The sequence below is a fragment of the Vicugna pacos genome, chromosome 32, assembly GCF_048564905.1.
Source record: "Vicugna pacos chromosome 32, VicPac4, whole genome shotgun sequence".
Taxonomy (NCBI): Eukaryota; Metazoa; Chordata; class Mammalia; order Artiodactyla; family Camelidae; genus Vicugna; species Vicugna pacos.
In genome coordinates, this window is record NC_133018.1 from 2,334,153 (window position 1) to 2,358,743 (window position 24,591).

The window sequence follows — 24,591 nt, forward strand, 5'->3', positions numbered from 1 at the left end:
TTCTTGGGAGCCAAGGCCTGGGCCGCCCGCATTGGGGGGTTCTCTGTGTCCCGGACAATGCTTCCCACCCACACATCCGCCCCAGGGGCCTGGGGGCTGGAATCGTTTTCAGTTTCAGTTTGTTTTTGGCCTCATGATTTAAGCGTTGCTGTCAGAACACCCTGGCTTGTGGGGGAGCACTGCATCGCAGAGCTGCCTCCTGATCTCTATTCCCCAGCATGTCTGGCAGGGTTGTCCCCGGAGACCTTCTGAAATGAGAGCGGGCCGGGGTGGGGTCTGCAGATGTGTCACATGGAGGGGCCTGGGGAGTCTGGCATGTCAGGGCGGTCGTCATGTTCAGGGAAGCATGGCTGTGGGGCTGGTTTAGCGCCCAGGAACTCTGGTCAGGGGCATGCGGTCTTCGGCACCGATGCCCTTGTGCCCGTGTGACCTCCCTGTGTCCTGGCTTCTGGGGGCACTGCCCACCTCTCCCCGATCTCCATCTTGTTCCCTCGGACCTGGGCGCCCCGACCCTTCTCCCCGCATCCGCTCGTGTTCTTCCTGGACAGAGGGCAGGGCTACACCCCCGGCAGAGGTGCCTGTGACAGTTACAGAGACCCAGCCAGTGAGAGGCAGTGACCTGGCGCCTGCACCCCAGAGCCGGGCCCCTAGCCCTTCTCCCCAGCCCCGCCGTCCTGGGCCCACTGGCAGGCCGGGAGCTCCGGGCTTCTCCCCGGCCCTGCGCTCCTCCCCATCCTCGGCACCTGCCCACGGCTCCCTGGGCCCCAGCCTCCACTGGCCTCCCTATGACTGCAGGTCTGCAGCAGGACCCTCAAATGTGCAGACAGCCTCCAGGAAGAAGCTGGAAAGTCCTGCCACCCCAGCCACCCAGAAATAATTGTGAACACGTGGCAGTTTTTCCTCCTTCTTTTTCTATGCGTGTGTAAATCTATATGGTATTCATATATTTTACATTTTTTTCACTTAACACGTTATAAACTTTACTTGTGTTACCAAATGTTCTTTAAAGATATGATTTTTAATATGCTTTATTTAAATGTCCTTTTCAGGTAGACTTACAGTGTTTTCTGTTTATATTGCTGTTATCACAAATGTTATATTTTTGTGCCTAAATCAGGTACTTTTCTGATAGATTCCTGGAGATGGCACTTTAGGTAAAATGTTGGGGATATTTAGTTTTTGGATGCACATTTCCAAACTGCTCTCCAGAAAGCATTGTATTGATTTATAGCCCTACCTGCCCACCCGGCTCTGCCCGCCCCTCCCGCAGCCGTAGGCATCCCCTGGCCCCCTGGCCCCCTGGCCCTAGCCAGACATGCTTGGCACTCATGGATCCTAAGTGTCTGGACTGTAGAGCCCCTCACACAGGTTGGTTATCACAGTGGGGGCTTGACTTCCACCAGGGGCTCTGTGAGGGTCCACTCATCCTGCCGGGTCTCCCCTGTCACACGGGTGGGACACTGTCCGGGCAGGGACGCAGAGACTCCAGCCCTTACCACCACCCCCAGGGGACACTGTTTTCACCTGCTTCACACTCTAGGGTCCCGCCCAAGGTCACTGCAGCCACTTTTCCACTCGCACGTTCCCCAGACCTCCTGTCTCTTCCTGCCTCAGCCTTTGCCCCACAGTCCTGGGGAACATCCAGACCAGGGAGCCCTGGGACGGTGGTCTGCCTCCTGCCCTGACGAGGCAGCCAGGCTTCTCCCCCCAGCACGGTGCCTGCTGTGCACGCTGGACACTCTATGGACTTTTCCCTCTGAAGGAGTGTGCACGGGGAGCTTGCCCAGAGGGCTGGTCCCTGCGCAGCCGGCCCACCGGCTTCTCTGAGAGGCAACTTGGAGAAGCCTCGGTCTCATGACTCCAGGCTTCAGAGTTTCATATACAAATAAGGTCCTTTTTTCCACCTCTCCTTGGCTGGTCAGCTCACCCGACGGTTGCCGCCCATCAAGGAAGCGAAGCCGCGGCTGCAGAAGCTCTTCCGGGACTTCTGGCTGTACTCTGTGCTGATGGGGTTCGCCGTGGAGGGGTCAGGTAGGGGAAGACCGGGCAGAGAGCGATGGAGGTGACTGGTGGTAGCTGTGCCCAGGTGTCTGCAGTGTTCCTGGAGTGGGCTAGGGCTCTGAGGACACCACCTGCCTTAGGAAAGCCTGCCTAGGGTAGGAGACGGGCTGATGTCTGCACCCCATTTTGGGGACAGTTACCTCAAGCAAAGGGCCCGCTACTCCAGAGCCTGTGAGCTGGAGGCAGCCCACGAGCTGTGCTCTCTTGCAGGACTCTGGCCAGAGGAGTGGTACGAGGGTGTCTGTGAAATAGCCACCAAGTCCCCCCTGCTCACCTTTCCCAGCAAAGAGCCTCTGCGGTCTGTCCTCCAGTACAACTCAGCCATGAAGAATGACACGGTCACCCCCGTAAGGACCTCATCTGCCGGGACGGGTAGTGCGGGGCAGGGTCTCCTGAGCAGTGAGAGCCGGGCCTGCCAAGTGCTTGCTCACCTGCCTGGCCCTCGGGTTCGTATCCCAGGGGGCCGCCCCCACCCTGGCCCATGTGAGCCCCGTGTTCGCCCTGCAGGCTGAGCTGAGCGAGCTCCGTGCCACCGTGGTCAACCTGCTGGACCCAGCCCCCGAGGTGACCGCCCTCATCAGCAAGCTGGACTTCGCCATGTCTACCTACCTGCTGTCCGTGTACCGACTGGAGTGCATGAGGTAGCAGCCCCTCCTCTCCCGTGCTCGGGCTTCTCTTACAGCTGCGCACCTTGCACGGGTGGGGCCCTGCTCAGGTCCTCCCCGGACACGCACACTGGGCACAGGGAGCATTGCCTCTCAGGTTGGCGGCTGCCTGTTATAGGCTCCCATCGCTGGACACTCAGCTGATGCTGTTGGAACCCACGAGACCTGTGGTCAGCGGGGGATGGCTGGGACGTAGGCGTGGGACCGTCTGTCCTCACGGCCTCGCCAGCCTGCCTGGGCAGGAGCATGTCTGGTGGGAGGGCCTGGGGCCTCACCTTTCCTCCGGGGCTGTTCTCTTGCCAGGGTTCTGCGCTCCACAGATCCCGACCGCTTCCAGGTGATGTTCTGCTACTTTGAGGATAAAGCCATTCAGAAGGACAAGTCTGGTGAGTGGATGGCACGCGTCCCTGTGAGCGAGCTTTCCCACTGTGAGAAGGGCTGCTGGGCCCAATTTTCTCTCTCTGTGGAGACAGCACTGTTATGAAGCTTTGTCCCACCCTGGGAAGATCAGGATAAAAACACATAATCTTAAAAAGTCCTCTCGCTGGCTCTGCCTCTGCTGTGGGGGGCCCTGCATCTGTGCACAGATTCCCTGTGGCCCCCGATTTCAGTCCCTTGTGCTGTTCTCTGCTGGACAGGCCCTGGGCGTCTTCATGACCAAGGCCCAGCCCTTCTTTTCCAATGTCTACAGCTGGGGGACTGAGAACCAGGCTTCAGGGCTCCCAGCAGACAGATGGCCATAATACGCACATGGGTGCAGTATTTTTTATTATTTTGCTTAAAAGAAGGGAAAATATCTTAGAACATATATAACTAAATACACTGGGAGATACATTTCTGTATCTCATGTGTGCATTTTATATTTATACATGCACACACGTATGCAGTGTTTTCTCCTCTATTTGTGGAGATGTGTAGCTGTTTCTCTCATGTAAAGAGGGAACAGCAGGAAAGAGCCACACATCCAGGGAGAGGCCAGGTGCCCACCATTGGGTCTCAGTGCCCAGGCAGGAAGGGCACCCAGCAGGTGCAGAGGTGTCTGTGCAGCAGCCAGTGGTGCTGGTTAGCCGAGAGCAGAGAGAGAGCTCGCTGTGGGGCACCGCCCCGTTCCTCATTGTGGGGGCTCCCTCCTGCTAGCCACGAGGAGACCCCACCTCCTTCCCACCCGCATTTCCATCAGGCCAGGCCAGCAGGTCAGGACGTGGGGGCCACATCCTCCTTTCCTGGGGAAGTTTTGAAATACAAAATAAGTCTGTGTGAAACACAAAGACTCGCAAGTCCCCAGGTGCAAATGTCCTCAGACCCTGAGCTCACAGGGCTTCAGGGGGGCCTGTCACAAGGACCACACTCAGGACAGAAAGACCATTAAACTCTCATCTGGTTTCAAAATGTTGCTGTTACAGTAACCCTAGTGAGGCAAACCCAAGATAAGATTTGGAATTAAAACACACAGGGATGTTAAAATGGAGGCAGTGAAAAAGAAACGTTAAATGCACTGTGCAGGCACCATTTGCCCATTTTAGCACAAGAACACTGGTGAGGTTCAGTGTCATTGTGTCGGGGTGTGTGCTGATTTATAAGGTATTTAAAACCTGAAAGGACTCTGAAATGTTAGGCCTGTGCTTTAATTAAATGCTTAGAAGACTTGTGACTAAGTTTATAATTGTGCTTAAATATTTGAGGAAATTTAGTGTGCTTGATCCACAGATTTTTAAATATATTTCACTTTAATAATGCATTTATTCCAACAAACAGTATTAGCAATCATTTCAGGTTTTCTCACGGTAGAGGGGGAGGGTATAGCTCAGTGGTAGAGCACATGCCTAGCGTGCACGAGGTCATGGGTTCTATCCCCAGTACCTCCATTAAATAAAACATAATAATAATAAATAAACTTAATTACCTCCCGCCCCCCAAAAACTTAAGAAACTAGTTCCTAAAATGTTAAGAAGGAATTATTCACGAAATTGTTACTCTTTTTAAACAAATAACTGTTTTTATTGATGGCAAAAAGAGTTGGCTTTTCAGATTCAGCGGGACAGTGTGTTTACTGTTCTTGAAGGCATGTTTTGGAGTCACGCCTTCTGGAATGTCCTGGCCTTGATGCACTCGTTCCTACAGACACTCCCCGTCTGAACAGCTTTGTTGTTTTTACACAGTTCCCTCATCTGTCCTCTAAAGGCCTGTGGATGAAGGGTTTTTTTTTTTTTAACAAACTTTGCTGATTTGCTGGGTCCGTGAATGCTGATTAGCGGTGTGGGTAAATATTTCGAGGACTGCTGCATGCTAATTCCGAGATGAGTACGTTCAGATGAATATAAGCGCTGTGGGCCGCGGGGAGTCCGTCCTCCCCAGAGAAGCTCGTCCCCACCAGGGAGGAACCAACCCCCAGATCCTTATCGGACTCTTTTCCCCTTCAGTGGAAAAATCAATTATTGGAGAAGCCACTTGAGAAATCAGCTGAGGGACTGTGAGCAGCTGCTTCCCTAGAGGCCTGCCCGGGTTCCTGGGCGCTCCTGCGGGGAGATTCCCGCGGGGCCGGGCAGGCCGACCACGGGTGGGGGCTCCGGAGCGCCCTCTGCTGGCCACTCGCCACCCTCGCCGAGGACGTGTTTCCTGCGGTTCTTTCGACCGCACCGAAGTTCTCACTGTGCTGTGGCTTCTTCAAGTTGGCTCTGTGCCCCGGGGGCCGCGCGTATGCCCCGTTCCTAGATCTTATTCCCAGAGAGAGTACAGGATGAGTGCGGGGCACCCTCAGTGCTGGACAGTAGGGTTGTGCCAGTCAGACGAGGAAAGAACATACGTGGTTGTCACAGGTCACAGGAGCCAGCCTGAGAACAGCCAAGTAAATAGGATTCACAAACCCTACTCACCTGACTGTCGGCCTCGGGGACAGACCCTCCTTGCAGGACTCCGCTTGCCACACCAGAGCCCGTTGCCCCAGCTCAGTGAATTTTAGGAGATGGGGTATCTGCACAACCTCCGAGGGTCTGCTGGTCACGGTTGGTTTCCACCTGCGTCCGCAGATTCTCTCCAGGAGGTGCTGCTCCCGGCCTCTGCCCGGAGCTGGGGCTGGACTCAAGGCCTGGCTTCTAAGGGTGGAGTCAGGGAGGGGACAGTAGGAACCTGGGAGGTATCCCGGCACTGCGTGCCCAGGGCCAGGAGGTACTGACTACACCCTGACAACGTGCGACTGGAAGGGCATGTTGCTGAAATACCACGAGCTTGGTCCACGCAGGAGCCGGCACCACACAGGCCCCAGTGGGGGACATCGTACAAAGTGCCTGTGCTCCTCAGAAGAGGCCGGAAAGACCAGAACAGCTGGAGACATCAATGCAGACCTGGCGGGGGGTGGCGAGGAGGTGCTGAGCTGATGCCACCTGGTGTCCTGGGCTGGGTCCTGGGACAGAAGGGGACTTGGCAGGAGACAGGGGAACCAGAGAAAGGCTGGAGTCCAGGTGGCAGTGCTGTGTCACTGCAGATGACATGTGACGTTGGGGAGGCTGGGGCGACATGTGGGACCCCATGCTCACTCTGTAAATCTGGAGAGCAGCCAGGGTGGGTCCCTGCCCACTGACAGCCGGCCTCCCATTTCAGGGATGATGCAGTGCGTGATCGCTGTCGCGGACAAAGTGTTCGATGCCTTCCTGAACATGATGGCAGATAAAGTAAGCCTTGTGGGAGCCCCGCGTGCCTGCCAGCACCTCGGGGTGCCTGCTACCTGTCTCTTCCCAATGCAGGCCAAGACCAAGGAGAACGAGGAGGAGCTGGAGCGGCATGCCCAGTTCCTGCTGGTGAATTTCAACCACATCCACAAGAGGATCCGGAGGGTAGCCGACAAGTACCTGTCTGGTCTGGTAGACAAGTGAGCCCTCTTCCCTACTGCTGCTGCTGCTGCTATGTGTGTGCGCATGTGTGCACGTGTAGACCTGGGCCGCAGGGGGTGTGTCCTCCTTGCGTTCTCAGTACAGAGAAAAGTGGAGCCAGTTACGGCCCTCCAAGGGCAGTGCAGCCTCCACAGGGTGCCAGCCAGTGAGAGTTCAGTGGCACAAAACGTTTCCTGTTCTGAGCTGTCAGTGTTATTTACATTGGGTGTTGAGTCTGCCACTGTCCCAGCCCAGAGCCTGGCCAGAGGCCCCCAGGGGAACCGGTATCTCCCAGGCCCCTCGGGAGGAGGCGAGCCCACCCTGAGCCAGCTCCACATTGGCTCTCCTTGCTGCACTGGAGCAACGGCAGACTTATGGGATGTCCCCCACAGATGCCGGCCCTCAAAGTGGGCTGGGCAGCCTCCTGGGAGCGTGAAAGCTAGAGGCTGTTGGGCCTACCCACAGCTCCTCAGGGTGTCCCTGGAGCTGCAGACACTCACGCAGCGTGTCTGAGCCGCGCCTCCGAGGGGCCACAGCATGTCCCAACCATGCGTCCTGCTCTCCTTGGCCTGTGGCCACCACGCTCCGAGCAGCTTCTTCTCTGTACCCCAGGTGTCCTGCAGATATAGGTGACCCTTGAGCAATGTGGGGTGTTATCAGTGGTAAATACTGCAGTGGTTCCCAACCCGCGGGTGTGGAACCGTGGAAACGGCGGCCAATTGTAAGTTACACTTGGGCTGTATGAGCGGGGGTTGGTGCCCCCACCCGTGTTGTTCAGGGGTCACCTGTACTGCTGTTTTCCTGAGGAGCTTTGATGTGAGGGCCGGAGAAGCCCTGCTTGGGGACAAGGGAGGGGCCTGGCCCGTGTGTGACCAGGACAGCAGGGTTGGGCTGGAGTGGTCACTTGGGGCTGTGTCTGCCATGAGGAGGGCCTGGCAGGGCCTGGGGAGCGCTTCCCACTGGGCACCCACCTGGGGGCCTCCTGGCCTCCGCCCCTTGCTGGGCAGCGGGAGGCAGGGTTTAAGGAGCATAGTTCCTCGGGGAGCCGGCTCCTGGGCCCTAAGTAGGGGCTCTGGGTGCAGGTTCCCCCACTTGCTCTGGAGCGGGACGGTGCTGAAGACCATGCTGGACATCCTGCAGACACTGTCCCTGTCACTGAATGCCGTGAGTGTCAGGCTAATTCCCACCACAAGCGGAGGTGGGGGTACAGGTCCCCATGGGGCATTTTCCAGTCAGTGTCTGTAGTGGGTTTGGGAGGCAGGCCCTGCTCACAGAACGGCTCCAGGAGGGCAGCTGGAAGATGGACTGTGTGCTTGCAGGACATTCACAAGGACCAGCCCTACTACGACATCCCCGATGCCCCGTACCGCATCACCGTCCCTGACACCTACGAGGCCCGGGAGGTAGGCAACCCCCCCAACTTGGTCTATCCTCTCGCTTCCTGGTTTGGCTGCTAGGCAGTTCTCAGCTGCCTGGCGGTTTATGGTGTCTCAAAGCTGTGTGAGTGTCCAGTGCTTGGCTGCTCAGAGGTGCTCTGGCTCCTGCTGTGCTGGGCAGGCCCCACAACTTGGGCTTTGTGCTGCATGTGGGTCTCAGCCAAGCAGACAGCCCCAGGGAAGGAGGATGTGCTGAGTGGGTCTGACACAGAGCCCTCACTGCGGCAGATTGAATCTAGGCTCAGACCATAGCCTAGGGCTGGCCCACATCCCAGACTTGGCACCTCCCCTCCCCACAGGAGCCCTGGTGACGACGGTCACAGTGTTAGCTTGCTGGGCCACTGTGGCAAGGTCCTCAGCGTGATGGATGAAACAGCAAAGGTCTAGCCCTTCCTCGTCCTGAAGGCTGGAGGTCTGAGGTCAAGGTGTTGTCAGGGCTGGTTCCTCTCTGTGGTCTGTTGATGGCGCCCTGTCCTGTACCCCCATGTGGTGGTCCCTCTGTGCAGGACTGTGTCCTAATCACGTCCTCTTGTAAGGCTGTCACGTTGATCAGGGCCACTCTCACTACCCCACTTGACCGTAATCACCTCTTTAAAGATTCTTTGTTCTTTAAACACAGTCATGATTTGAGATGCTGGGGTTAGAGCTTCAGCACGGCTCCAGGGACACAACTTAGCCCTCGGGGTAACTGACCCCAGGGGCAGCTGGCTGGCGGCAGTTGGGAGGCACTGACAGGTAGGCCATGTCTCTTGCAGAGCATCGTCAAGGACTTCGCTGCCCGCTGTGGAATGATCCTTCAGGAGGCCATGAAGTGGGCGCCCACGGCCACCAAGTCCCACCTCCAGGTATCTGCCTAACGTCACCCAAGGGCAGCCTCGGAGAGCAGGTGCAGGGGTCCAGGGTGGGCGGCCTGGGGAGCTGACCACCACAGCAGATGAGGTGCTGGGTTTGGGGCAGGGCCTGGGGCTGCCTGCAGGCTGGGTGAGGGGGGTGCCCAGGGGCCCACATGCCAGCGGGAGCGGTGGCTCCAAGGGATGCCCTGCAGCCCCTAAGCCCAGGGCTGAGGGAGCCAGCACAGTGGGGGCAGAGTCCAGGAGACGTGTAGCTGCGTGTGAGGCCTTCCAGACTGACTGTAAGTTCACATGACTGCCCAGTGAGCCATCACTGAGTTGGTCAAGCAGACGCACAAAAATGCCACCATGTGGGAGAGCAGGGGGGTCCCTTCGAAGGGATCAAAGATGAGAAAGGCCACTGGGAGCAATCTGGTTGGACCACAGCAGGTGTGTTGAGGGGGCTTGTAAAATTGACCTCGGGAACTGGTCAGGATAGAGCTGGTGTGAATCTGGGATGGGCAGGGCCGGGGCTCCCAGCGCCTGCAAGGACCTGGGGTGTGCCCAGGGGACCCAAGGCTGCCCCTCCACAAAGACATAGGAGCTGGGAGGATGCAGTCCTCGGGGACAAGCAGCTGTGACTTGGTGGTGGCCATCCACCACACAAGGTGGCATCCTCCCGAGTGCTTGCTTTTCAGACGGTCCATGTTCCTTCGGCTCATGTGGAGGACAGGGCCCAGCTCCGTGGCTATGGTCTCAGGCGGGAAGCCCCCTTTCATTCCTAGACGGGGTCAGCGGGAGGCCTGGCCCAAGAGGGAAGAGCATGATGCACTTGAAAGAGCCTTGCCACTCTCCCAGACACCCCATGTGGCCCAGGCCCTCCGTTCCCCACCCCCTGGGGTCAGAGGGGCTCCAACCCAGCCAGGCAGCAGGGCGGACCCCACGTTGGAGCCAGGGTGTACTTTGCTATCCCGCACCTACTTCACGGAGGCTTGTTTTCACCTTTAAAATCAAATGGCATGTCCCCTGTCTCAGGAATATCTGAACAAGCACCAGAACTGGGTGTCTGGACTGTCGCAGCACACGGGTCTAGCCATGGCCACTGAGAGCATCCTGCACTATGCTGGCTACAACAAGCAGAACACGACTCTCGGGGTACGTCCTCCTAGGAGCCCCGCACAGGGAGACCAGGGCAGAAACAGATTTTCTCGAGAGCCCGGGCCTCTGCCTGCAGCAGACCCTAGACCCAGAGGGGAGCGCACGCGGGGACGGGTGTTTCTGCACAGAGCGTGTGACGAGGGTTAAGCTTGGTTTGTTAGCAAGGTCAGGTGTGGGTTTTTGTGTGTCCATGAGAAGTGTTCTGTGGGACATGGTTGGGCTGACCTGGACGCCTGAGGACCCCCTCGTCGCCTTCAGCTACATCCCCTTATCCTCAGCTTCATCTCGAGGTTAATTTAGGGGCCTGCACTGGGTGGTCCTTTCAGGGCCAGATCAGAGCTTTACCTCGAAGCTGGTGGTTGATAATGGTGACCGACCGGACGGGCAGTGCTGTGTGTTGGCATCTCCCAGCCTGGGATCCGTCAGAGCTGAGGTGGCTGTGTGTGCACCTCTGCTGCCCACTCTGGGGTGGGTGGCGACTGGCCCCCCAGTCAGGAAGGGAGGAGCCCATTAGGCAGGCTGGGCGCATCAGGGCCTATGCGGTCACCTGGGGTCACTGTGCTTTCTCTGAGGACACAGGCATCCTGCACACGGCCCACAGGGCCAGGCTCAGGCAGGGTCTGTGGATTGGCGCTGCCCCATCTTTGGGCTCTGCGGGGCCAGGCAGCTCACCCTGGGTCTCTCCAGATTCTGAGGACACAGGCAGAGATGGGGCAGGGTTCAGATAAGGTGGTGTGTAGTAAGTGTGCTGGAGGGACATGAGGCAGGTGGTCCCGGGTGGAGTGGGTGGGTCCTGCTGGGGTGGGGACAGGAGCACCAAGGCCCCGAGTCTTGGGGAACAGGAGGACAGGCATGAGGCTGAAGTGGAGGAACAGGGCTGGTGTGATCCCTTGGCAGGTCTGTCCCCCATGGTCTGCCTTCTCACTCGGGAGTGTGGGCAGCCAGGGGTGTGCCAGCCCCACTGGCCACCGCACTCGCCTCAGCCACCTTCCCCGTCTTTGGGCACAGTTACCAGCACGTGCCACCTTGGAGGCCAGGGCTCCCCAGGACCCCATGCAGTTTCTGTGGGAAGAGCTGCTCTCCTGTCACTGGGCAACAGCAGCCAGGATGCACTGGGGGCTGCAGTCAGCCTGCCTTCTGGAGGGATGCTTGGAATAGAACCTTGAAAATCCTCCATGCAGCCTGCAGAGCAGAGGGCGTTCAGAAGTGTTTTATTTTATTAACAACCGGGTCTGGATTTGATGTCCTACCTGGGGCTTAGACCTCAGAGTAGCCCGGCAGACACGCCTGGGCGCCCGGTAACCGTCAGTGCCTGTCTACAGGCGACCCAGCTGACGGAGCGGCCGGCCTGCGTGAAGAAGGACTACTCCAACTTCATGGCATCCCTCAACCTGCGCAACCGCTACGCTGGCGAGGTACCCCGCCTGGCGGGAATGGCTGGTGTCTAAAGGACAGGCTGCAGGGAGGTTGTGTACAGGGGGGCGAGCCTGTCACTCTGTGGAGATGGGATGGGGGTGTCTGCATAGGTGGGGCGGCCAAGCCTGGCCCACGGCCCCTCCGCTGATGGCATGCTCCCTGCAGGTGTGTGGGATGATTCGGTTCTCAGACGCCACTGGCCAGACGTCCGACCTGAACAAGATGATGGTTCAGGAGCTGAACGCAGCGCTGGACCGGGGTGACCCCCAGCACTACACACAGGCCATGTTCAAACTGACGGCCATGCTCATCAGCAGCAAAGGTAACCCAGGGCTGGTCCATAAACGGCAATGCCCCGCCAGCCCAGGGAGCCAGCGCTCCCCAGCCTAGGGAGCCAGCGCCCCCCAGGGCAAGATCTCTGGGCATCTCGCTCGGTGGGAGCAAACAGGAGGCTGTTGCCCTGCTGGTGCCGATTACTCTGCTGACTTGGGGAGGCCGTGGGCTGGGCCACAGACGGAACCTCTGAAGGGCATGTGTTTGGTTGCAGACTGTGACCCGCAGCTGCTTCGTCATCTGTGCTGGGGCCCACTCCGGATGTTCAACGAGCATGGCATGGAGACTGCCCTGGCCTGCTGGGAGTGGCTGCTGGCCGGCAAGGACGGGGTGGAGGTGCCGGTAAGACCCTGGTGTGGCCAGCTCAGCTCTGGGGGTGCGGGCTGAACAGACAGAGAGCAGACCCTGGTCCTCAGCAGACGAGCTTGGAGACCCCGGGCAAGCCCCTCCTCTGCAGGGCCTGGAGTCAGACCAGGACAGTGACACCTAGCTGCAGGACTGTGGGGGCAGAGGGCATGTGTGTAAAAGGACCGGTGGTGCTGGGGGCTGTCGTTTGTCTGGAGCACGGCAGGGGGAGCCATTTCTCTGAGAGCGGATGTGGTCACGGTGCTGCTGTTGGTCCACAGGACGGTGTCTCAGCCTGCTAGCTGGGGGGGGAGGGCCTCCTGGGTCTGTATTTCTAGAGTTGCTCGGGGAACCACGGGGAAGGTCACAGACACCCTTACAGCTGATTGGGTGAACACCAAAGGACTGAATTATTTTTCAAAGATCCTGTTAATTTCCAAGGTAACAGGGAATTTGACACTTTTTTGACTTGTTTCTTGAGATAAGTTGAGATAAGTGGTTAGAGGGGGCACTTTATGTGTCTTGCCCCCCAGGGGACACTGGATAAGTTCCAAGGATGGAATTGGGGTGCAATAAGTTGAGTAAGTGGTCAGAGGGGCCATTTTATGTGTCTTGCCCCCTGAGGGACACTGGATAAGTTCCAAGGAAGGAATTGGGGTGCCCCAGGCAGTGTGGTGGCAGCGGTCTTGATAACCCTCGTTTGCCAGGCATCTTACGACTGCCCCTCGTTTGTGTCCGGCACACCCTGCAGAGCCTGAGGCAGTGGGAGAGGCCCCTCTCAGGAGGGGAGTCGGCTGGGCCCCAGGCTCTGGGCGCAGCCAGCTCTGCAGTCGCCAGGGGCACAGGGCTTTGGTCTGCTGGGTGTGGTGACTACGGGCTCCCCGCAGTCTTAGTGCAGAGATCACAAGCTGGTCTGGTGCCTGGCAGGCTTGGTGCTGGCTCGCTGGGCTGCAGGGCGTGCTGCCGCGTGGCCATCGTCACTGTGGGAGGGGGCCCCCTCCTGGCCCCACAGTCATGGCTGGACCACCTTCGAGCTCTGTTCTGGCCTGTTTCACGCTGCATGAGTCACTCACCTTGTAATGGGGCTGTGTGTGTCCTAAAGGGGAAAACCTTTCAGCGAAGTCAGGAGGATGCTTTAAGCTGTGTTCACATAGCAGCTAGTTGTCTCCATCCCTCATGCGGTTCTGTAAACTCCCCGTGTCCCCACCCCACCAGGAGCGCCCCAGCAGACTCCCGCCCAGCCCGCCTCCATCTCACGTGGGAGGCGCTTCTCCTGGGTCCGCCGTCCTGGGGCCTGAGTGGACGGTTCTGTGGGTTGGTTGCCTTCCGCACCTTATGTCTGTTGTCTGCTGGCTTGCGTTGTTTATGGGAAAAAATCAGCAAATTATCATCATTTCTCAATATGTACCATAATTGGGTTTTTTTAAAGCTACTTTTAGGGTATTTCTCTTTGATTTTTAATAGTTTAAGTATGATGTGCCTGGGTGCAGTTTTCTGCGTATTTTATGTTTGCATTCACTGAACTTCCTAAATTTAGAGACTTCAGATTTGTCATCAAACTTGGAAAATTTCACGCTACTAGTTTATAAAAGACACTTTTTGTCCCATTTACCCTTTTTTCTCACTTGGGTTCCAGGGACACTTGTGTTGGTGACTTTGTGACAGCAGCATTGTCCGCAGGTCACAACCTTCAGTTGTTTTGGCTCATTTTAACTGGCCTGCCTTCCACGTCCCTGGTACGTTCTCCTGCCTTAGTCATTCTGTTATCAAACCATATTTTATTTATTTCATTTGAGATAATTCTCAGATAAAGGATTTGTTTTTTCACACTTCATATTTCTTTGCTGAGACTCTGTGTCTCCACTTTTTCTATCTTTTTCAATAAATCTTACGACATATTCATAATAATTACTTAAAATGCTCATCCAGTCAGTTACTTCCAGTATCAGGGTCATCAGTGAGTCAGTTTCTGTTCATTTTTTCTTTACTGTGTTGATGTCTGTGCCGGTGGACCTGCCACTGTGTGGGGCCAAGCGCAGAGGCGCAGGACCCTGCGCTTTGTTTTCTTGGGGAGGAGGGGTCTTCTCGTGTCTGGCAGCTGAAATGAGGCTCATACCCCGAGGGGCTAGTCTTGGCCAGAAGGGTGTGTTCCTCCTGCTGCACCCCAACCTTCGCATCCCTTTTATCTTTTTTCCAGCAAAATTAGGAGAGGGGTTGTGGAAGGATTTTTATGCCAAGCAAATTGCTCTCATTTGGGGTCTTCCAGACTGTCCCCCGCTCCTGCCGTCAGCAGTTGCTCAGCCCTCAGCAGTCCTGCCCACCTACTCGTCCAGACTCAGCGTGCCCCTAGCGCTGAGCTGCTGGCTCCCTGCTCCCCAGGGAGAGATCTCTGGAAGCCGGTCCTGGTGGCTCTCCTCCCCCGCCACAGACACGTGCGGGTCTTACGTTACCTACGTCTCACTTCCTCTGACCCCCCACCTCTGTGAGGACCCGCTGTCCAGGCCCAGCTGCGCGCAGCCCTAGAGTGAGGCCGTTCCACCTCTGTGTCTTCAAAATCTCTGGATTTGGGTTTTTTCTTTCTTTCTTATGTGGTAACACGCGCTTGTCAGGGAGAAGGCAGAAGGCACGAGTTCAGTGAGAACAGCAGCCACCCAGGGCCCTGATTTCAGCGGCAGGCTCGCTGCGTCCTGTGGGGAGTCAAAGTGTGAGCAAGCCTACCGATCTGGTCCAGGGAAGGCCTGGGCTGTGGTTCCACGGAGATCCCCGGTTCGGGGCTCAAGTCTCTGCCCTGAAACAAGTGAACCAGGCCGCTGGCTCTGTGACACCCACAGTCCTCATGGCATCTCTGGCCCCTTTCACATACCCCGCAGTGATCCTCACAGATGGTTTAAAGTATGTCCAGAATCTGTCCCCAGCCCAGCTTCCCGTCTCCCCTCTCTTGGCCCCTCCACCTTCTCCACACGTGGAGGGAGTCCAGAAAACACAGGTCTGACAGGAGCCCTCCAGCGCCCACCCCTTCCAAATTGCTGCACAGCACGCTCACTCTTCCCAGCCCCTACTGCTGCTCGCCCCGGCAGACAGCAGCATCCACTCTGTGGGTGGGTTCTCACCGCCATGGACAGGGGTGTGGGGGGGGGGCCCGTTCACACTCGTGCCTGGAGCCGGAGGGCAGTCGGGTCGAGGTGGCGACCAGGTCATAGGAGGAAGGGCGGACGAGCAACCTCTGCAGGTTGTCCCTTGCCCTCCACACATGACACGTGTGGCTGCAGGGCCTTGACCTCCTCTGAGCATGAACTGTCCTCCCTTCAGGGCCCCCAGTTGGCCTCTGCCTCTAGGCAGGAAGGCGGGCAGAGGGCACCACCTGCCCCGCTGTCTTCCTCAGGGCTCCCCTGCTGTTTTCCTCATGGCACTGCTGAGCGCCATAGCTCCCCCGCCATCAGGGAGCTGGGCCAGGGGACCTGTGATGGGGAAGGCTCTGTGGTCACCTCCCCGCAGTTGGTCTGGATGCCCTTGAAGGAGCTGCCAGTGTTGTCAGGCCAGCGAAGTTGCTCCCCTGCAAAGCCCTTAGCCGGGCTGGTGGGGTCACGAGGTCCATATTGGGTGGAGAGGCACTGGAGCCAGGATCCGGTGCTGCCCCCACCAGCCCGGAGGCCCTGGGCGGGTGACCTCCTCTCTGGGAGCAGAGGAGCTTCCAGGACCATCAGGCAGGCTCAGCCAGGTGTGCTGTCACAGGTGGTCTGAGGGACACGGAATGCGGCCTGGCCCTGGTTCCAGAGTGGGCTTTTTGATATAAAAAAAAAAAAGCCTGGGAAGCAGGCTCATCAGAAGACCTTGGGTGATCTCTTCCTTCTTGTACTTCCCTGGGTCCTCCGGATCGCGCTCTGGAGCCCAGGGCCCTTCTGCAGCGAACACGCAGTGCCCCCCACCCTGCCCCACCCCGCTGCTAGCAGGTGCTCGCCCTCCTGATCTTGCAGTTTCTGCGGGAGATGGCTGGGGCCTGGCAGATGACGGTGGAGCAGAAGTTCGGCCTGTTTTCTGCGGAGATAAAGGAAGCAGACCCCCTGGCAGCGTCTGAAGCGAGTCAGCCCAAACCCTGCGCTCCCGAAGTGACCCCTCACTACATCTGGATCGACGTATGTGCCCCTCCCGTGCTCCACCTGCTCAGCCTGGGTCCGGGTTTAAGACTGCCTTCCTGGGCTGGGGGGTCCATTTCTCTCCTCAGGCTCTGCCAGCCTCCTCCCCTTCCCACCCGCCCTCCTGTGGGCTGGAGCCCCTCAGGGGCAGGCCCTGCTGGCTCGGGGGCGGGCGGCTGGCCCCACGGCATCTCAGCCTGCCACAGCGCGCCCCCTCCTGCTCAGTTCCTGGTGCAGCGGTTCGAGATCGCCAAGTACTGCAGCTCCGACCAGGTGGAGATCTTCTCCAGCCTGCTGCAGCGCTCCATGTCGCTGAGCATCGGGGGCGCCGCAGGGAGCATGAACCGGCACGTGGCCGCCATCGGGCCCCGATTCAAGTAAGGGGCTCTCTTGGGGGTGGGGTCTGAGCTGCTGGCACCGTGGGCCCACTCCCCCAGGGTTTCCCATGGTTGGTTCTTCCTTCACTGGAGGCTGAGCCCCCAGTACATGCAGGGCCCCCGGCGACGAGGTCTGCATGTGATGACCTGGGACTGGTGATGGGGGCCGAGTGCTGACCTGATGGGAGCGCTGCAGGGAGGCGCTTCGCTCTGGGACCTCAGGGACCTGCCGGCTGGCTGGTGGGCAGCCTTTCTACATCGGTTGGGGGTGGGTGGCAGCAGCAGGACTCTGGTGACACAGTGGAGAGTGGAAAGCAGCCGGCCATGTGGCAGAGCTCGGTATGACAGCTCAGGCCAGGGGCCGGCGCACGTTACCCTCCAAGACGCAGACGGAAAACGTCCAGCAGTGTCATGCCATGTGCACGACACCGGCCGCACAGGAGAGGGCACTCACCCTCCAGGGGACGTGTGACCCACGGTCCTGAGATCGGGTGCCCTGGTCAGAGGCACTGTGGACACAGCAGGGAGGGGCCGGCCTGGTGTGGGGAGGGGTCTGCAGGTATCTGGAGGGTCGGAGGGAAGGAGGTCGAGGGGCCCCCGTTGGGGGGGTGCCGCTCCCCCTGCCTGAGCTCTGGACCTTGTTCCTGCAGCCTGCTGGGAGCCCGCTGGCCATGCTTCTCAAACTACAGAGGAGTGCACGTTCTCTTTGCCCTAATTTGCAGCCTGTCACAGAGCTATACTTTCACAAAATGTAATGGAAACGGGTTAGTGGAAGAGGGTGGGCACTGGATGGCCACGGCCAGGTGAGGTTGCCATGGGAACGAGCAGGGGCCCTCTCAGACCCCAGACCAACACGTCTGCAGGCTATAGAGTAGCTCTATCTTGCAGAAACCAGGTAAATTGTCTTCCTTTGAGCATGAATTAAACGTCTACCTTTGTAGCACCAGTAGGTGACTGCGCCCCAGGGAGTGGTTTGCAGGTAGTTTGAGACTGAAGCTTGCGGCCAAGGCACGTTCACACACGTGTCATTTTCCCCCACAAAAGTGAAGGTTTAAACCTTTTCCTAAGACATCGGGTACAACAGTCTGAGCAGTGGCCACCCGGCTGATGCCCCCGCCCTGGCAGGAGAGTCTACCATGCGGACGCGGGCCCTGAGCACTGGGAGAGCCCGGCCCCCAGACTCACCCGGCCTCCCCCACAGGCTGCTGACCCTCGGGCTGTCCCTCCTGCATGCGGACGTGCTCCCCAATGCTACCACCCGCAATGTGCTCCGGGAGAAGGTCTACTCCACCGCCTTCGACTACTTCAGGTGCCCAGCCCCCCGCAGCCCGGCGCCTCCATGAGACACGGTCACATTTCCCCATGGCTCAGCTGACTCCAGAGAACAGACCGGAGGCGGCACGGGGGACCCCGCATCCCTGCCGCCAAGCAGGGGCAGCTGAGAGCTGTGGATGAGGGGTCACCATAGGGCCCAGAAACTCCCCCTTTCCTGGGCAGGTCACTGAGACGGGGGTTGCTGACTACCCCTCCTGTATTAGGGGACCCCACGTGCCACCTCCCACGGCTTTGTGCCGTGCCTGGCCCCGGGCACATACCCCTTGTCCTCTGGTTGTCTGCAGCTGTCCCCCGAAGTTCCCTACTCAGGGAGAGAAGAGGCTGCGTGAAGACATCAGCATAATGATTAAGTTCTGGACCGCCATGTTCTCGGACAAGAAGTACCTGACCGCCAGTCAGCTCGTTCCCCCAGGTGAGTGCTGTCCTCAGGTGGTGGGGCGAGGCAGGGCGCCCTAAAGGAGCCAGGAGGGCCCTACTGAGTTCCCGGCTTGGCCAGAGGCCCGTGCCCGGCTGGTTGCCTCTCCTCTGGCCCCACTGAGAAGCACAAGTGTGCACGGGGCTCCGAGCAGATGCCCCCGGCGTGACCTCCCCAGCACCAGCTCATGGCACAGGCACCCCCTGTATGCCCGACAGCTGGCACCAGGTGGAGGCCCAAGTGCCGGCAGGAGTAAGGCATGGTCCACTGTCACCAGGTGGGGGCCAGTCTAGTCCGCTGGTGATCCCAACGTGGAGGGTCACGAGAGCATCCTTCGGCTTGCCTGCAGGGGTAGGGAATGAGGGACAGTTCTCTAGAGGCAGTGACGTGTGAGCTGCATCCCCGAGACTGAAGGGTGGACAGGGTCAGTGAGCAGGCCACAGCCCTCCTGAAGGAAGCCACGTTCTCGTTTCTCCAAGCACAGAACTGGTCAGGCATCCAAGTTAGAGGTGCCAAGTGGGGTCTCTGCAGGCAGACCCCCCAGCAGACAGCCTGACCCCCGGGAAAGGAAAGAAGCAGACACAGTGACTTCCTGAGTCAGCCTCCTGGCTCCACTTGGAACTGGGCAGCCCTTACCCCGGCCCCCGTGGGCCCCCAAGTGAGCGCCGAGTTGGAGGACATCTGGGGCTGGCAGTGCCACGGTTCAGGGCAGTGCCTCAGTCTTGCTCTGCTCCGGGGCTCGGCGGACTGTAAGGAACCTTAGAAAGCTTCCATCTGGAACGGTTCATGAGGAACTTGCAAGACACCTGGCTTGTCCCTGGAAGCTGTCACCAGCCATCTCAGCGGCCCTGCTCCCCTATGGCTGCCTTGCCTGAGTCAGAGTCCAGGCGCCTTATTCCAGAACACCGTATCTGCCTGCAGATAACCAGGACACCCGGAGCAACCTGGATATAGCGGTCGGCTCTCGCCAGCAGGCCACGCAGGGCTGGATCAACACCTACCCGCTGTCCAGTGGCATGTCCACCATCTCCAAGAAGTCAGGTTGGTGGCAGTTTGCTGCTGGGCCCCTTGGGTCCGGTCGCGGACGCCAGGCCGAGGCAGGCAGATGGCGTCCTCTGGGTTCTGAAAGGGCTCCGAGGGTGACACTGTGCCCTCCCACCCAGGCATGTCCAAGAAGACCAACCGGGGCTCCCAGCTGCACAAGTACTACATGAAGCGCCGGACCCTGCTGCTGTCTCTGCTGGTGAGCCCGCCGGCCACGTGCACCAGGAGGGCGGGGCGGGGCAGCTCACGGGCCACCAGAGGCCATTGGCGTTTGTCTCGCCTCGCCAGGCCACCGAGATCGAGCGCCTCATCACGTGGTACAACCCACTGTCGGCCCCAGAGCTAGAGCTGGACCAGGCCGGAGAGAACAGCGTGGCCAACTGGAGGTCCAAGTACATCAGCCTGAGCGAGAAGCAATGGAAAGACAACGTGAACCTCGCCTGGAGCATCTCCCCTTACCTGGCTGTGCAACTCCCAGCCAGGTGGGCCCAGGGCACTCCTGCCTGATGAGGGTCTGGCCAGGGTCCAGTGCAAGTGCCTGGGGTGGGAAGAGGGTGACGTGACACCCCCAAGGATGATCAAGGCAGCCATCTTTAACTCTGGACCTTTGCCCAGTCCTTCTGTGCAGTGGTGGGGGCCATCAGCCAGGGGCCCAGCATCCCGGAGCCTGAGGAGGTAACGTCAGGGCACACTCGGGGCCTCCATCTTACTCGATGAGGAAAGGACAACCCAGGAGGCTGTCCCTCCAGGAGGCAGGCCTGGGGAAGCTTTGAGTTAGTTTCTGGCTGTCGTCTTTAAGCAGGAGGCTCCTTGGAGGGGGCGGCAGGCAGCAGTGTTCCATGAGCTCTCCCGTGGCAGCTCTTGCAGGGACAGAACTCAGACTGATGGTTGCTGAGGGGCCCCTGTGCTAAATCCCACCAGAGAGACACTGTCCACCCCGTGTGAATACGTCCAGGGTGGTCTTTCTTCCCTGTGAGCCCACTCTGCCTACGTAGTCCTAAGTCTGTCCCCTGGACAGGACCGCGGCCTGCCAGGGGTTACCCAGCACCTACCTGGTCTTAGCCTGGACAGTAACATGTGACAGCTCGCACCCGCCCTCCCTCCTGCTGAGGTGCCTCTGGCCCACAGGCTGCCACGCTGTGGGTGTGGTGCTTTGGGGGCCAGGCCGAGGAGGAGTTCCAGGGAGTTGTGGCTTTGTCATAGCTGAGCACAGTAAACTCTCATGTTCGGGTGACCCATGTCCATAGCTAGAGTGTCACCTGGTACTGACCTGCGTCTCTCAGTTCAGGGCTTGCCTGGCGCCCTGTCTTCCGTGGAGGCAGTGGCGAGCCGTGTCTGTGCCTGCAGGTTCAAGAACACAGAGGCCATCGGCAACGAGGTGACCCGCCTGGTCCGCTTGGACCCTGGAGCTGTCAGTGACATCCCCGAAGCCATCAAGGTAACATGGCAGGTGGTGCGCGGGCCTGGCCCTGGGCGCTCAGGCACAGAATGCCTTTGGGGACGCCTGGAAGGAGGCTGAAGCTGCCAACCCCAGTGCTTCCATAAGCCCCAGTTTCCCAGGCCATCCGCTCCTCACTTGAACGTTGACTCCGTTCACTATAGAAAAGCGCTGAACGTATCTCAGCTCTTGAAGTCACACTGTTGTACGTGATATGTCAGAAGCCATCACGAGGGCTTCTCGTCATCCCTCTTTGGGGCCGTCCTACGAGGCAGGGGGGCCGGGGACCGCCCGCCCCAGCCTGTCCCGCTTCCTCCCAGTTCCTGGTCACCTGGCACACCATCGACGCCGACGCACCTGAGCTCAGCCACGTGCTGTGCTGGGCACCCGCTGACCCGCCCACCGGCCTGTCCTACTTCTCCAGCATGTACCCGCCGCACCCGCTGACCGCGCAGTACGGGGTCAAGGTCCTGCGCTCCTTCCCGCCGGTGAGCTGCCTGCTGGGTGGGCCTGGGGGCTGCTCCCCACGCAGAACTCAGTCCCTCTCAGAGCACCCCTTCACCCCCACATCTTCAGGGAGTCGGGGAAGGTGGACTTAGTTCTGATTCAGACATGTTTAGCTTCAGCTAGGGGTCTGGGTTTAGAAGGGGAGTTTACCTGAGTTTGGTTCAGTGGGGGGTGTGGGCACATGGCCCAGGGACCCCATGTAGCAGCCATAGGTTCTAGGACATCCTGAGGTCTGGGTCGGGCTGGCCTCACAAGCAGTCTGCAGTACCCTCCACCGTGACTCCGCAGGCCCGGCAGTGAGCACACGGGCCCCCTGCTCCTGGTGGGCGTGAGGGAGCCTGCCCCTCCCACTTTTCCCACCAATCCTGTGCTCCAGTCTGTTAGCTGTTTTCCTGGCCATCCTGGGGCTTTTCCCCACTTCTCAGTCCCCCATGGGCAGAGTGACAGCAGGGCCATTCTGATGGGGTGGGTCCCGAGACCTCCGTCCATAGAGCTGTTCTTGCCTCTCCTGGAGTCACAGCTGCTCCCCCTCCTCCCTGCAGGACGCCATCCTGTTCTACATCCCCCAGATCGTGCAGGCCCTCCGCTATGACAAGGTAAGCTGTGCTTAGGAGGCGGGAGAGGTGGGAGGGGCGGGGCCACCCTGTGTCCTGGCTGAGCCTCCATGTGTTCCCTAGCCTGGAGGCTCTGCACTGCAGGCTGAATGTTCGTGGTTCATCTTTAGATCCATTTGCTGGGTTAGAACTGGGTTATTTGAAGTTTGATGAGTATGGGAAGCCCACCCACCCAGGTTGAGGGCCTCTGTCCAAGGGCTGTTCTACCAAGTGGGCCCACAAACCACTGAGGGGAGGGAGAGGCTACCCCCGCAGGAGTCTTCCAGAAAGGACAGCTGCCTTTTTAACCTGGGACATGGGAGTTCAAGCAGTCAGGAGTGGCAGCGAAGAGGTCCTCAGGGGCTGGAGTCACGCCCCCAGCAGGGAAGTGGGGTTTTCTGGAAGCCAACCCCCTCACTCTGCAGTGTCTCTCACAGCAGCTCACAGACGAGCATCCGGGGCCCGCCTGCCCCTCCTCAGGCTTGACAACAGCAGAAATCAGTTAGGGTTAGGGAAGAGGACTGAGGAAGCAGAGCTGGCAGATGCCTGCGTTAACACAGACCCCACGGCCAGAAGCCGCTGGGCCCCTGAGCGCCAGGAGTCAGTGCCTGCAGCGGTCAGTGACCCCGCCTGGCAGAGCGTGGCCGGGGCTGGGCCAGCCGTGACCCTGCCCTCCTGCAGATGGGCTACGTGCGGGAGTACATCCTGTGGGCAGCGTCGCAGTCGCAGCTCCTGGCACACCAGTTCATCTGGAACATGAAGACCAACATCTATGTGGATGAAGAGGGACACCAGAAAGACGGTGAGCACTCTCCCCCCGCGGTCCCCCACCTTTAACCCCGTCCCAGGTTGCCCGTGGTCCCTCCGCCTTGCGTAACGGGTGCAGGGCAGCCCTCCAGACACCTTGTCTGGCTCTGTGCCCCTGCGGCTCCGTCCAGCAGCTCCTGGCCAGTCACCCCTCGCCTGACCCTGCCGTCCACGTTGGGACGAGACGGCCCAGGACCCCTCATGCCCTTAAAAAGCACGGAGACCTTCAAAGAGCTTGCGTTTCTATGGATTTTGTCTGTCTGGGCCCATGAATGTTAGCAATTAAAACTGAGACATTTGAGGGAGAGGAGGATGTAGCTCAGTGGTAGAGGGCATGCTTAGCATGCATGGGTCCTGGGTTCGATCCCCAGTCCCTCCTCTTAAAAAAAAAATACGTTTAAAAACATAAACCCATTACACGTAAACATCAATAATATACTTTTTTTAATAAAAATTTAACTTTTAAAGAAATTAGCAAGAGAGGTGGCATGACAGCCTTCTGGTTTGGCAGACCCATGAGCGTCTGCAGGAGACGACAGGGGCCTCCCTCTCTCCTGCGGTCCATCAGCCGTAACACAATGTGGCTGCGGTGACCACAGGAGACTGGGCCTCGCAGATGTGTAGCTGGAGGAGGGAGGGAGGGGCACTCTGGTGGTGCCGGGTGCTCCCTGCGGGCACCTGCCAGGACCCTAGCACCCCAGCACTCAGGGAAGGGGCTGTGCCCATCCCGTGTCCACATGGCTCATGACCCAGACTTTAAGGTCATGTCTGCAGCGCGCTGGAAGTGTCCCCAACAGAAATGCTTCTAGCTGTTGGGAAACTGTCGGGCAGTCTGTCGAGTGTTCCAAGATTGTGCGGTTGTTTCCTGAAGTGGCAGATTGATTTAGTTCATTTTCAAGAGAGCACGTGCTGTGTGCCAAGTGTGAGGTTGGTGCCCCCCTGGTCGTTCTTCTAGGGGAGGTGCTGCTCCCCTGGCAGGGGGCAGGGCACACCAGGGGCGTTCCTGGTGCTTCACTCAGAGCAGTGAAAAAACGCCAGTGGTGTTAGTAAGCTTCAAGGACACGCTTCAGCAACATCGACTTTCGTCCTCACCGAGAGCAGAGCCAAGAGCGTCCGGGACTCGGGTGACAGGCATCAGCACAGTGAGGAAGGTGGATGAGCTCGGGGCGGGGCCCCTGGGGGTGCCAGCAGACACCCCGGGGACGGCTGGGTCAGCAGGGGCCCTGGACCAGGGCTCAGCCTCCGTTTCTCTGCAGCTGACATTGGCGACCTCCTGGAGCAGCTGATGGAGGAGATCACAGGCTCCCTGTCTGGCCCCGCCAAGGACTTCTACCAGCGGGAATTCGATTTCTTTAACAAGATCACCAACGTGTCAGCCATCATCAAGTACATGGCATTTCCCCCATCCTGACTTGTGGGAACTGGCTGGGGAGCTTTACAGACCAGGGCCCAGACCCTGCCGTGGCTGCTTCTGAGGGCCGGCAGGACCCAGGGCTCCTGAGAGCAGACAGACGCACCACATCCAAGCTCCTCTCCGGTCTGGTTCCAGCCTGAGGCCACTCTGCCCTCCAGGTTCCCAGGGTCCCAGTGGTATGAGGAAAACCCGCCTCCTCTGCAGCCCCCACGGTCCCTCCACTGAGTCACCTCCTGCCCCCCACCCATGTGGAGCTGACACTGTTCTTGGACACCTTGGCCCTGGGTCACCCTCCTCCAGGTGCCCGGTCCCCTGCATTGTCCCCAGTATTCAGGCCTCTCGCACCTTGGTCACCACGGGGCTCCGTCATGTCCAAGCAGAGTGGTGATGCAGCAGCAGAGTGAGGGTAGGGGGAGAG

The 24,591-nt window shown here is 59.0% G+C and overlaps 1 protein-coding gene across 1 annotated transcript in view; it reads left to right on the forward strand.

Annotated features, from left to right (window-relative positions):
* Positions 1-24,591, forward strand: part of PI4KA (phosphatidylinositol 4-kinase alpha) — a 74,734-nt gene that overhangs the window by 45,074 nt on the left and 5,069 nt on the right. The window contains exons 20-44 of the mRNA XM_072953382.1: positions 1,923-2,031; positions 2,272-2,408; positions 2,569-2,702; positions 3,030-3,112; positions 6,324-6,394; positions 6,467-6,591; positions 7,675-7,756; positions 7,912-7,995; positions 8,784-8,873; positions 9,894-10,013; positions 11,339-11,431; positions 11,598-11,754; positions 11,980-12,107; positions 16,085-16,243; positions 16,469-16,620; positions 17,822-17,929; positions 18,240-18,367; positions 19,292-19,411; positions 19,534-19,613; positions 19,703-19,896; positions 20,762-20,852; positions 21,173-21,340; positions 21,902-21,955; positions 22,634-22,754; positions 24,016-24,145. Coding sequence (XP_072809483.1) covers positions 1,923-2,031; positions 2,272-2,408; positions 2,569-2,702; positions 3,030-3,112; positions 6,324-6,394; positions 6,467-6,591; positions 7,675-7,756; positions 7,912-7,995; positions 8,784-8,873; positions 9,894-10,013; positions 11,339-11,431; positions 11,598-11,754; positions 11,980-12,107; positions 16,085-16,243; positions 16,469-16,620; positions 17,822-17,929; positions 18,240-18,367; positions 19,292-19,411; positions 19,534-19,613; positions 19,703-19,896; positions 20,762-20,852; positions 21,173-21,340; positions 21,902-21,955; positions 22,634-22,754; positions 24,016-24,145 — 2,918 coding nt within the window. The remainder of the gene's footprint in view (positions 1-1,922; positions 2,032-2,271; positions 2,409-2,568; positions 2,703-3,029; positions 3,113-6,323; positions 6,395-6,466; positions 6,592-7,674; positions 7,757-7,911; positions 7,996-8,783; positions 8,874-9,893; positions 10,014-11,338; positions 11,432-11,597; positions 11,755-11,979; positions 12,108-16,084; positions 16,244-16,468; positions 16,621-17,821; positions 17,930-18,239; positions 18,368-19,291; positions 19,412-19,533; positions 19,614-19,702; positions 19,897-20,761; positions 20,853-21,172; positions 21,341-21,901; positions 21,956-22,633; positions 22,755-24,015; positions 24,146-24,591) is intronic.